At 40.7% G+C, this 13,758-nt stretch overlaps 1 protein-coding gene across 3 annotated transcripts in view; it reads left to right on the top strand.

Annotated features, from left to right (window-relative positions):
• The window catches only part of Pibf1 (progesterone immunomodulatory binding factor 1), a 229,421-nt gene that overhangs the window by 177,565 nt on the left and 38,098 nt on the right, over window positions 1–13,758 (top strand). For all 3 annotated transcript variants that reach the window (XM_004651021.3, XM_045145518.1, XM_045145519.1), the window contains exon 16: window positions 905–989. In XM_004651021.3, coding sequence (XP_004651078.2) covers window positions 905–989 — 85 coding nt within the window. The remainder of the gene's footprint in view (window positions 1–904; window positions 990–13,758) is intronic.

Genomic DNA, 13,758 nt, shown 5'->3' with positions numbered 1-13,758 from the left:
TAAAGCAGTCACCAAATATGTCTCTTTAGAATATTAATACATGCTTATAATCAAGCTTTCATGATCGTTTTCCCATTACCAAACTGATCCACTTACCTAACTAGATTATATGCCTCATAATTTAGAATGTGACAAATTATACAATACTATCAGTTTTGTAATAAATATTTTAATTTGACTTCTAATATCTTTTTAAAATATTTTCCGGGCTGGAGAGATGGGTTAATAGTTAAGCCTGTGAAGCCTAAGGACCTTGATTCAAGGCTCAGTTCCCCAGGACCCACGTTAGCCAGATGCACAAGGGGGCACACGTGTCTGGAGTTTGTTTGCAGTGGCTGGAGGCCCTGGCGCGCCCATTCTCTCTATCTGCCTCTTTTCTCTGTCTGTCACTCTTACGTAAATAAAAATAAACAACAAAAAGTTAAATTAAAAAATATTTTCCCACATGTACTTTCTTTTTGTCTCTTGTATATTTCATCTTTCTTTCACTTTAGTAAGTTATCAGCTTTAAGACACAAACCGGGCGTGGTGTCTCATGCCTTTAATCCCAGCACTGAGGGGTAGAGAGGTAGAAGAATCGCTATGAGTTCGACACCAACCTGAGGCTACACAGTGAATTCCAGGACAGCCTGGGCTAGTGTGAGAGAAACCCCACCTCAAAAAACCAAAAACAACACTTAAGTTTTCACTAGTAGTGCGCGGGTTAATTACATAGTCTTCTAACACAATACCTAGACCACCCATTGCACATTACAATGTCAGCCCTGGTATGTATCTTCATCAGCTGCGAGATCAACTGATCCTTAATCACACCACCAGACAAATGTTTGCTCTTTTGTTATTTATTATCTACTAATAAATTTAAACTAACATGATCAACTTTTGAAACTTGGGTTTTTAACAGCACTTTAAATAAAGAAAAGTCGGCTCTACTCCAGACGAAGAACCAGATGGCATTCGACTTGGAGCAGCTTCTAAACCATCGCGAGGTACTGCTTTGCTCCTTACCCATGGGGCGTTTTCAGGGTTGGTGTGGGCTGAGCTCACAAATGGTTTCTCATGGCTGTCTTGCTGTCATGTGTCCCTTTACTAACCTGTGATATGCTTTAAGTAGTCTGAGAGTTCACTCTTATTTCTGGAATATCCCTTTTCATTGTCCAGTTTTAGATTATATCTCTGCCATTGAACTTCACATTCTGTAATCCTTACCTGTTTTATCTCTTTCTGCCATGAGACAATTTCTTCAGTGAGCTTCTGCCTTCGCTGTCATTGTATACTCAGTGCCTATTGTACATCTGTGTTGTGCTCCAAGGTTCTTAAAGTGCTGTTGGTGGTAGTGGTGGTTTTGAGACAGGATCTCCTGTAGCCCATACTTGTCTCAGATTTACTGGGTAGCCAAGGATGACCTTGAACTCCTATCATTCTACCTCTGCGTCCTAAGTGCCTGGTTACAGGCGTGTGCTACCATGCCTGGCTTCATAAAGTTCTTCCTTTTTTTTAAATTTGTTCCTCACCAAAAATATATATATATATTTTAGAATAAATATAATCCCTATTGTATAGAAGCAAAATTAATTTTAAATGTCTTGCCAAGGGCTCGTTACTAACCAAGAGACAAATTCCACTTTGTTTTGCTATTGAAATCAGATTTATTTTGTTATATAGAGCCTGCCATTGTGGTGCATGCCTTTAATCCTTAGCACTCAGGAAGCAGAGATAGGAAGATCACTGTGAATTCCAATGCCAGCCAGGGTCTTCAGAGTGAAATTCCAAGGTCAGCCTAGGCTAAAGTGAGACTGTATCTCAAAAATAAACAAATAAATAAAAATGTTGTTCAAACAGTAAGAATCAACATTTTGGGCATCCATTTCTTTGCTTTTGGGAAATGAGCATAGCTTTAACCACTACCACAGTCAGAATGTACAATAATGTATACCCCCCAAAAGCCCTCCTGCCCCTGCCCCCAATGTAGTTGACTCTTCTCCTAGCCCCTGCCCTAAAGATGTTTGACTCATTGTTTTACACTTCTGGTTTTACCTTTTTAGAATGTCATATAAATTACATTATCAATATGAAGCCTTTTGAGCCTGGCTTTTTTCATTTATTCATTATGCCACACTATATGTCTGTAGCAGTTGGTTAATCCATTTACCAGCTGATAGCTATTTTAGTCATTGCTGACTTTGTACATCTATAAAAAATGTAAAATGATATCTTAATATTAACTTGCTATTATATTAATATTTCAACATAATGTATTTATAGATGTGTATTTATTTTTATAATTATATATATACATCATATGTTTATTTGTTGATTTTTTATTTTTTTAATTTTTTGTTTATTATTTACTTATTTGAGACCAACAGACAGAGAAAGAGGCAGAGAGAGAGAAAGAGAGAGAATGGGTGCACCAGGGCCTCCAGCCATTGTAAACAAACTTCAGACGCGTGCACCCCTTGTGCATCTGTCTAATGTGGGTCCTGGGGAATCGAGTCTGTAACCAGGGGCCTTAGGCTTCACAGGCAAGCACTTAACTGCTAAGCCATCTCTCCAGCACTTGTTGAGTTTTTAACTTTTTATATATTTGCCCTTGTATGTATTTTGTATATGTGTATGGGCACACCAGGGTCTTTTGCCACTGCAAATTAATGCCTGTCTGGCTTGGCATGGGTGGTTAGGGAATTGAACCTGGGCTCGGAGGCTTTGCAAGCAAGCACGTTTAGCCACTGAGCCATTTCCCTGGTTTATAATTTTATTTAAAGAAGTAAATTATCAAATCTATAAATAAAGACTGGTAAGATTTCTCAGTGGTTAAAGGTGCTTGCTTGCAAGGCCTTCTGGCCAAGGTTCAATTCCCTGGCCACCTATCTAAAGCCAGACAAAGTAGTGTATGCATCTAGAGTCTCTCCTTGCAGTGGCAAAAGGCCCGGGTGTGCCAATACACAGGCTCTCTCTCTCAAATACAGAGTATAATTTTTTAATGTACATATAAAACCACTGTTGCCAGTTGTATGCAGGTGTTATGTAAAACGGGCTTTCCTGGGTGCATACTACAGCACAAATGCAGGGTTGCGTGATGGGCACATGTTGTTGACTGTAAAGCTTTTGTGGTGAGTGCACTCTGCAGTGTACATGCAGTAGTAAGAGTTCCAGTAGCCGTGTGTCCTCACTCACATTTGATGTTACTTCACCTAGCTTCTAAGTCTCACACATTTTTTCCACTGAACTATCTTGCTGTCTCATTTAAGCTATGCTTTTGCCACCTTGTTATTCTTTAAAATATTTTAAATAAAATATTTAACATATTAATTTATTTATTTGCATGCACAGAGAGAAGAAAGAGAGAGAGAATGGGTGCATCAGGGCCTCTAGCCATTGCAAATGAACTCCAGATGCATGTGCCACTTGGTGCATCTGGCTTTACATGGGTACTGGTTATTTAGTTTTGTGGGTAGGCACCTTAACTGCTGAGCCATCTCTCTTAGCCCCCTCCTTATTCTAAAATGGAAATGTTTGAAACAAATCAATGGGCTGGAGAGATGGCTTAGCAGTAAAAGTGCTTGCCTGCAAAGCCAAAGGACCCAGGTTCAATTTCCCAGAACCTACATAAGTCAGATGCAGAAGGTGGTGCATGCATCTGAAGTTCATTTGTAGTGGCTGGAAGCCCTGATGCACCCATTCTGTGCCTCTCTCCCTTTTCTCTCTCTCTCTCTCTCTCTTTCTCTCTCTCTCTCTCTCTCTCTCTCTCTCTCTCTCTCTTATATACATATACATATACATATACATATACATATACATATACATATACATATACATATATATATGATTAAATTACCAATTTATGAGTAACCTAAGTAATATTGTTTTCCTGTCTAGAAAAAGGATATAAGCAATTTGGGAAGAAATCACTTTAAGAATATTATTGAGAGAGAAAAACTGGGGACCATTACTAGAAGCAGCTCAAGGAAATGGTGGTGTTTGAGGAATTGAGGGATTGTCCTCAGCTTAGAAATAGCTTTTGGAGTAAGTTCTCATGAATGTGCCTTCTGTGTGATGGATGAAAGATACAAGGGTTGGACATGGTGTCTCATACCTGTGATCCCAGCACTCTAAAATCTAAAGCAGGAGGCTAGAAAGTGTAAGGTAGCCTAAGCTTTGTAAGGCCCTGTCTCAAAAAAATAAACACAAGGAGAAAAGTGAGAGATCAGGAGCTGCCATTAAACTGAATTTTTGAAATGACCATTTGAAGCTGGGAAGATGGCTCTGAGGTTAAAGGCGCTTGCTTGCAAAACCCGCTGGCTCAGATTCTATTCCCTAGTACCCACATAAAGCCAGGTACACAAAGCAGCACACGTGTCTGAAGCTCCTTTGCTGTGGCAAGGGATCTTGATGTACCCATTCTCTCTGTCATGTCTCTTTTTCCCCTCAAAAATGAATAAAAACGTTTTCTTAAAAAACGACTATTTGGTAGATGAGTCAGTCTAACAGCAAAGCTGGAAAAGCGTCTTTGAAGGGAGATGCTTGTTCTTCCTTCGGGCTTCTAGCATTCTAGCTCTTCTCCGTCATCACAGCTGCCACAGTGGCTAGGAGTCCGCCCTCAGTGTCGTCTTCAGCGCAGAGGCCTGATCTGTTCACTAGATGCAGTTTTCACAATGTGTGGGACTTCCAAAAGAGACAGTAACCAGCAACGTCTACTGAGGCATGTGGGCTTCCTAAGAAATGCTTGTTTTCAGTGACTAGCCTCATCTGATTTTACAGGATTATGCTAGACTCTGAAAATATATAGGCAATGTTAATGTATACATTTTGTACATCTTACTTGATGTCACATCACTGATTGCTCCAAATGATAACTACCCAACTTTGTTTAGTGACTTAAGAAGATGTGTTTATGCCTGAAAATTGAATGCTAGCAAGACGAATCTTAATTGTATAGATTGCGTACTACTACCCTCTGATAACTATCTTTTGAAAGTGAAAGTGTTCTGGAAGTAAATTGTAAGGATGCCCTTCTCAGGGTGATCATAGGCAGGATGGAGAACCACTGCCTCCATCCAGTTACAGTTTAGAGAAGTGGCCCCAGAGTCTCAGGTGGCGAGGTTTCAGCTACGGCTTTGTTGACAACTGATGGGCTTAAAAAGTGATTGCATGGTGAGTGGATGAACCCATTGATAGATTTGTGTTTAGATGGTCTTGGGGGCTGCTAGAAACTAGGAGAGGAGCCTAGATGGACCATGCTGGAGGGAACAGCTTATCCTGGCTCTTTCTCTCTGATCCCTCTCGGCCATGCCGTGAGGAGTTTTGCTGCGGCATCCCCCTATGCCGTGGGGTTCTGTCTCAACGCCAGTGCACACTGAGGGGCCAGGTGATGATGGACTGAAGTCTCTGGAACAATGACCCAAACACTTCCTGCCATGCTTGCACTGCCTTCTCAGGGAATTTTTCAGTGACAAAATCCTGACTAACATAGGGCCCAAAGCTACAGGCTTACTGCACACAAGTCAAGGCCCTGGGGAGATTATTTAATATCAGTCATGGTTTTAATCAGCTCAGTTTCAACAGCAGTTACTTAATTCTGATGGAGCTACTATATGTTTGTGTAATGTATGAAATCCCCAACACCACATGCTTACAGAGTGCATGTTAAATGGAGAAGAAACCAAATAGGACAATTGTAGATTGATATTTCTAAAACACTTGGAGCCTAGCCAAAAAAAAGTTTGCATTTTCTGAGCTAGTAATAGCTCAGCACTTGCCTGCAAAGCCTAAGGACACAGGTTCAGTTCCTCAGTACCCACATAATTGAGATGCACAAGGTGGTACATGTGTCTGGAGTTCATTTAGAATGGAAAAAAAAAAAAGTGTATGTTCTAGCCAGGCATGGTGTCTCACGCCTTTAATCCCAACACTTGAGAGGCTGAGATAGAAGGTTCATCGTGAGTTCAAGGTAGTCTGGACTAGAGTAAAACTGCCTCAAAAAGAAGGAAGGGAGGGAGGGAGGGAGGGAGGGAGGGAGGGAGGGAGGGTTGGTTCTAGGTGGTCACAGTGGCTCATTATTGTAGTACTTGGGAAGTGGAAACAAGAGGATCAAGAATGTAAGCTCATCATTGGTATGTAGCAAATTCCAGGCCAACCTGCACTATATGAGATTCTGACTCAAAAAATAACAAAAGTATCTCTTCCTCTCAGATCATTTAGTTGTGGTCAAAAATAGGACTGGAGAGAGAGCTCAGCAGTCAGCACTTTCCCTTAAAGCCTAATGACCAGAGTTCAGTTTCCCAGTAGCCACATAAAGCCTTTATCTCTCTCTTTCTCTCTGCCAGGCATGGTGGTACATGCCTTTAATCCCAGCACTTGGGAGGCTGAGGTAGGAAAATAGCTGTGAGTTTGAGGCCAGCCTGAGACTATATAGTGAATTCCAGGACAGCCTCAGCTAGAGCAAGACCCTACCTCAAAAAAATAAATAAATAAGTAATAAATAAATAAATAGAAAATGAGCCGGGCATTGTGGCACCCTTTTAATCCCAGCACTTGGAAGGCAGAGATAGGAGGATTGCTGTAAATTCAAGGCCACCCTGATACTACATAGGAAATTCTAGGTCAACCTGAGCTAGAGTGAGACCCTACCTTGAAAAAAGAAAATAAGTAAATCATAAAAATATACAAAAATGTATATTGGCCTTTTAGTGTATCTTTAGTATTTAAACATTCAAAAATTCTGTGTCTTTAAAAAAAAAAATCCATGTCTTTTTTTTTTGTTGTTGTTGTTGTTGTTTTTTGTTTTTCGAAGTAGGGTCTCGCTCTAGCCCAAGCTGACCTGAAATTCACCATGTAGTCTCAGTGTAGCTTTGAACTCACAGCAATCCTCCTACCTCTGCCTCCCTAGTGTTGGAATTAAAAGTGTGTGCCACCACCCTTGGCTGTGTGTCTTCTGTTTATGAGTGTGTAGTAGGTTATTTTTAGTGTCAGCTGAGAAAATATATTAATTTTTTTTTAATTTTGAGTTTGTGAACTCAACCTAGAACATCAAGTGTGTTAAGTATGTGCTCTTCCACTCCTTCCTGACTAATAAATTTTAAGTGACATAAATATATGAAGAAACTGGGTGTGGTGGTACTATGCCTTTAATCCCAGCATTTAAGAGGGGAGGTAGGAGGATCACCTGAGTTCAAGGCCAGCCTAGGACTACAGAGTGACTTCCAGCAGCTAGAATGAGACCCTACCTTGAAAAACTAAAATTAAAAAAAAAAGTTTTAATTTTTAAAATTAAAATGTGGGGCTAGAGAGATGGCTTAGTGCTTAAGGCATCTGCTTGCAAAGCTACAGGACCCCAGTTCAATTCCCCAGGACCCGTGTAAGCCAGATGCTCAAGAGGGCACATGTGTCTGGAGTTCGTTTGCAGTGGCTAAAGGCTCTGGTGTGTCCATTCTCTTTCTCTCTCTCTCTCTCATTAATAAATAAAATATATTTAAAAAACAAACTATGCAGAGAAGATGGATATGGAGAACAAGGTATGTGTTTGGTTGACTTTTCAGGCTACAAAGTCCAACTATGTTAAATATGATAAGTTAAAGTATCAGCAAAACAAACACTAACCAGAAATTAATTGAATTGAGATCACATATGTATCTGCTCAAGTCTCTTCATTGGGAATTCTCCAAGTTTTGTGTTTGTATTCATTGAAACTGTAAGTGGAGTGAAGAGAAATCCCTTCCATTAAAGAAAAATGTACTATGCTCTCAGCTTTTATAAAAAGATCAAACAAAGTTGGATACTGTTTTTTAGAATGACTTAAGGCTACTAAGTACTTCCACAATAGATTAATCTTTACTGAAGTCCCCTGGTATAAATATCACTGTCCTCTTGTAACAGATGGAAGTGATAAGAGCTAAGCAACTCAACCTTGATTACATAGTGGTAAAATTAAATCATTTTTTCCTCATAAAAAATTAGATTCTTTCTCCTTATTCCTATCTAGAAAAAAAAAAAAAAAACCTGCATTAGTTCCAGGAAAGTTTTTGCCTTGCTAAATAAAATTATATATTTATTTTTTGTCAGAAAATAAAAACTGTATAATTTAATGTGATTTTTTTTTGTCTAGTTTCCAAAAAAAATTAGAGCTGAATGTCTTATCCAAGGTATTAGCCTTTTAACCCCTTTTATTTTTAATGCCTTAAAATAACTTTTTCTGTTTCCTTCAGGTAGGTTATACTTAAGACCTACTGTGATGAGGCCAGGCATGTTGGCACACACCTTTAATCCCAGCATTTGGGAGGCTGAGGTAGGAGAATCACTGTGACTTCAAGGCCAGACTGAGACTACATAGTGAATTCCAGGTCATCTTGGGCTAGAGAGAGAGACCCTACCAAAAAGAAGAAAAAAAAAAAAAAGAGGAAAAAACACCCACTGTGAATATATAGTTATAAATAAAACATAAACTTCAAATAATTAGGAAAAGGAGATTTTAAAAAAAGATTGGCTGATGTAACATCAACTTTTAGATAACAGTAGCAGTGGGCTGGAGGTCTGGCTTAGCATTTAAGTACTTGCCTACAAAGCCAAAGGACCCAGGTTTGATTTCCCCAGGACCCACTTAAGTCAGATGCACAAGGTGGCACAAACATCTGGAGTTATTTACAGTGGCTGGAGGCCCTAGCACACTCATCCATTCTCTCTCTCTCTTTTTCTCTATCTCAAATAAATAAATAAAAATATTATAAAAAATGATATGTGATCTTTGAACTTATCCCTCAGGAGCCCTCATGAGGTGCTTAATTCTCACCCACACTTTCCTTCCTTCTTGAAAATGTAATGATCATATCTAAAAATTCTAGTTTCTTCCTGATTTTGGATGGGAGAATGGTTCGGTGTACTGCTGAGGATGCGATGCAGGTCCTCACACGTTAGGCAAGTACTACATAGACCTGGATTTCATTCTAGCATGAACCTTTTCTAAGGATATATGTATAAATGTGTATTTACCCCAGGTAAGGCACCACTGACAGAAATCAAGAAATGATTCCACTCAAGCTTAGCTAGGTGAACCATTTATTTCAATTTGGGATACTCAGAGGAGCATGGGTGCAACCTTATATACAAGTACATGAGGAACTAACGGGAAGCCATGCCACTGACAAAAATGTCCCACATGCTCCAGTAACTGTTAACTGTACATATCCCTGGGGAGGGAATAGGACTCATGATCCCCTCCCCCAATAGCCTCTAACTTCCTGTGAATTGGAGGGACTTAGGAGTCCCTCTCCCTTAACAACTGTTAACTTTCTTTAAAATCCTAGGACTTTGTAAGCTCCTCCTCGCAGCAAGTTAACTCTGTAAACCCATGGGGAAGGGCCTTATGAGACCTTACCCCCCAATAACCATTAGCTGTCTAAATCCTTAGGGAGGAGTAGAACCTTGTGGCCCTTCTTCACTAGTAACTATTAACTGTAAAACCTTGGAGAAGGGTAGGGTGGGGGCTCCAGAGCCCCTTGTCCTAAAAACCACTGTCCATAAATCCTTGGCATGTGCCCTTGTCAGCCCTCCCCCTGTGTGATGGAAAGCGAACGGGCCAAATCTTTCTTTTTTTCATTTTTTTTTTTCACTGACAGCTTCCCTAATTATAGACAGTAAACCTCCTCCCACTTTCCCCTTTATCACTGCACTCTCCATTATATGTTTTCCCCTCTCAATCAGTCTCTCTTTTATTTTGATGTCATGATCTTTTCCTTCTATTATGATGGCCTTGTGTAGATAGTGTCAGACACTGTGAGGTCATGGATATTCAGGCCATTTTGTGTCTGGAGGAGCATATTGTAGGCAGTCCTACCCTTCCTTTGGCACCTACATTCTTTCTGCCACCTCTTCTGCAATGGGCCCCGAGCCTGGGAAGGTGTGATAGAGATGTTTCAGTGCTGAGCACTCCTCTGTCACTTCTTCTCAGCACCATGGTGCCTTCTGAGTCTTCCCAGTGTCACCACCATCTGAAAAGAGAAGTTTCTCTAACCAAAAGTATTATGGTTATGAACATTAAGAAAAGTGCTTACCGGACAGTTTGGTGAGCATAGCATATACATTTAGCCAGACAGCAGCAGATGTTACAACCCCTAGGGCTCGTGACTACCCCTCTTGTAGGTTTTCAGTATCAGGCATGTATTCCCTCCCATGGAGCAGGCCTCCAGTCCAATTAGGGAGCCACTGGTTTCCTCTATAACAGACATGCTACTATTGTACCCGTTAGCTCGATTGGCCTGACTGCGCCAAATTTGTGCAAGTCTCCTTCAGGTAATCACAGCTGCTGACCATGTTATGCCTGGAAGACAGTTGCACAGCAACTGCAGAAGTGTCTCTCTCTCCCTCTTTCTTTTCCTCTTCCCCTCTCCTCCCTACTCTCTCTGCTCTCTCCTTCCTGTGTCTGTTTAATCCTGCCCAAGCTTAGGAAGCAGATGCAAGGCCCTGTTCTCCTGGCTTGTGACATTACACCTAGAGCAGTGGTAAGATCCCTATAAGAAACTATTTCAGGATTTCAGTGGAACTAGACTGATGATGATGATGATGTGAATCAAAAATGGATCCATTTGAAAGCTATTTGAGAAGCAGAATCACAGGACATGGTGAGTGAATTTAGAGACTGACGAAGAGAGGAAAAACAAGAATTGATGTCACAGCTGTTGCGTTATATCTTGGGTCTGTGTCAGTGGAAGGAGGAAGTTGCTTTGAGGAAGAAATGCAAATAATTAAGAGGATATATCCAGCTCAAAGATAAAATTTCTTGAGCCCAAGAAAGAACTCATTTAGAGATGTAATGGAAGATTCATAACATAAAGGTGGCATTTTACATAGACATTGGTGAACTAGTAAGAGTATGTAGAGTGAGAACAAAACCTCCTGTGGTGGAATTTTGAAAAATACTAACATTTAGAGGATAAGCTTAGAAAAAGCTGCTTGCACAAAGAGTGAAGAGCAGCCAGAGATGGGAAGAGGATAGAGGGGAAAGGCCTAGAAAAGCCATTCCTGGAGTAGGGTGTCATCTAGCAAGCGGGCAGGCTAGGCTGTGCTCTATTTTCTGTCCACCGTATCCTTCCCACCCTGAGAGACTGAAACTTCTCAATGGCTCTCCACTAATTAGTGTGCCCTAACAGTGTGTTACCTGGGCATGGTAATGCACACCTGTAATGCTAGCATTCCAGAATCTGAGGGAAGAGGATGGGAGAATTCAACACCAGCCTGGACTACATAGATCTCAGGATCTGTATTCTCTTCCTGAGACAGGATCTAAACAAACAAACAGAAATAAAGAAAAAAATTAAATCAAAATTCAAGTTTACATTGAGCCAGTGGAAGCAATAGCCACAGAGGCCTCCAGTTGGTGTTAATGAGAGAATGTCAGATACAACAAGCGGATGACAACAACCCACATCACTAGACTATAGTCAGCATTAAAAATCAACCGCGGAGGACTCATGAGTCCACTGACATCTCCACAGGTAAGGAAGGCTCCCTCAAAAACAGTAAGGCCCATACAGAGATTGGCTGGGAGCTGTCAAGAACAGGGTTGCAGGTTTGACACTGACATTCATGTACTGATAGCCAACCAAGATAATCAATGAGGCAAGCTGTAGCAAAGCCTCCAGGTTTAGAGTACAGGACGTGCAAGCCATCCAAACCACTCAGAAGTACTCCAGCTAAAGTAGAACTGCAGCCCAAAGTGTCCTCCCCTGATCAGCTGCTTCCCTATCCCTCCTCTCCCCGCACCCTGAGCAGCTCGGGCTTCTGCGCTCCACACTGTGCGTACCCTTCCTGAAGGCAGGGCCTCCGGAACTATTTAGAAGCACTAGGACAAAGTAGTTCTTTACAACATGAGTTCTGTGTACTTATGTTTGCATTTTTGGCTTTTTTTTTTTAAGAGTCTCAATCTGTAGCCTAGGCTGCCCTCAAACTTGTAGTGATTGTCCTGCCTCAGTATCCCAAGGACTGGAATTACAAGGATTGCTTCTTCATACTTTTAATCTCAGGGGCTAGGGAAATGGTTTAGCAGTTACAGACAGCATTTGCCTGTGAAATGTAAGGACCCTGGTTTGAGTCCCCAGGACCCACGTAAACCAGATGTACAGGTGGGCTCATGCGTTGGAGTTCCTTTGCAGTGGCTGGAGGCCCTGGCATGCCCATTCTCTCTTTCTCTCTGCCTCTTCCTCTCTCAAATAAATAAATAAAATATTTTTTAAAATACTTTAAATCTCAGAACCACTTATATGTTCCTAAAATTTTTGAGGACCCTAAGGAGTTTTTGCTTTTGTGGGTTATATCTATTCTTATTTACCATAATCAACATTAAAACCGAGAAATGGTTTAGAAATATTCACTAACAATTAAAGAACTTGGGGTTTAACTCAGTTGTAGAGCACTTTGCCTACCATGTACAAGCCATGAGTTCTACCCCTAGAATCTCCCAAAATAAATAAGTAAACAAATAAACTTTTAGATGGGTATGGTGCTACATGCCTATAATCTTAGCACTTAACAGGCCAAGACAAAAGGATCACAAATTCATGATGAATCTGAGCAACATAGTATCAAGCTTGCTTGAGTTACATAGCAAAATCTGTCTCCAAAAACATAAGGTTGGAGGAGGGACACTGGTGGGGATGTAGCTCAGTTGGTAGAGAGCTTGCCTGGTATGCACAAGGCCCTAGATTTGATTTCTAGTACCACTTAAACTGAGCACATTAGTCATGCCTAAAATCTCAGCATTTGGGAAGTAGAGCAGAAGATCAGAAGTTTTACTTATCTGTGTAGACATACATACTCATTAACTAATTGAAAGGCAAAATACTTAACACATGATATATACTTTTTAAAAACATCAGGCCAGGGCTGGAGAGATTGCTCAGCAGCTAAGGCACTTGCCTGTAAAACCTAACAACCCGGGTTCAATTTCCCAGTACCTAAGTAGAGCCATATATACAAGACGTCTCATTCTCCCTTTTTCTCTCCTTTTAAATAAATAAAATATTTTTAAAGAACATTAAAAAAAAATCAGGCCAATATTCTTAGGCACAGTCCCCCGTTACCTTACAGAGACTGGTTGAAGCCTTCATGATCCCACAGTGAATATCATGACCCCACTGAGGAGGCCCCATGGAAGTGGGAGCAGGGGTGAGATCAGAGTATAACCTGTCATGATATTTGTATAAAATAAAATTTTAGAAAAAGCATTGAAATATGAAAAGCATGGAAAATGTGTTCTAATTATGGTATAGATTTTCTTAAAATTCTTAGTTGGGTGTGTGTGTGTTTTTCTTTTTTGAGACATGGTCTCCTGTATCCCAGGCTACATTCAACTTCATTATATGGCCATGGATGCTAACCTTAAATTCACTATATGGCTAAGGATGACCTTGAATTTCTGATCCTTCTGCCTCCACCTTCAGAGTGCTGGGATTACAGGTATGGGCCACCATGCCTGGATTTATGTGGTGCTAGGGATTGAACTCAGGGCTTTGTGCAGGCTAAGCAAGCACTTTACCAACTGAGCTACAATCCAGCCCTAGTCCTCTATTTATTTGTTTGCTTGCTTGCTTGCTTTTTCTACATGTTAGGATGGTTTGGGGTACTTTTTTATAATTCTTTTTGTTCCCTCTCCCCCATTCCCATTCTACTAAGGCCCTCTGGCTAGCAGTGAAATTGGCACTCATACTAAATTTGCATCTTCCTCTTTAGTGTTTCCTGGGCCCTGGCAGAGGTGATAGAGATGACTGT

The sequence above is a fragment of the Jaculus jaculus genome, chromosome 3, assembly GCF_020740685.1.
Source record: "Jaculus jaculus isolate mJacJac1 chromosome 3, mJacJac1.mat.Y.cur, whole genome shotgun sequence".
In the NCBI taxonomy this organism is placed as follows: domain Eukaryota; kingdom Metazoa; phylum Chordata; class Mammalia; order Rodentia; family Dipodidae; genus Jaculus; species Jaculus jaculus.
The sequence above is the reverse complement of the archived record's forward strand: the minus strand, read 5'-3'. Positions and strand labels throughout refer to the sequence as shown.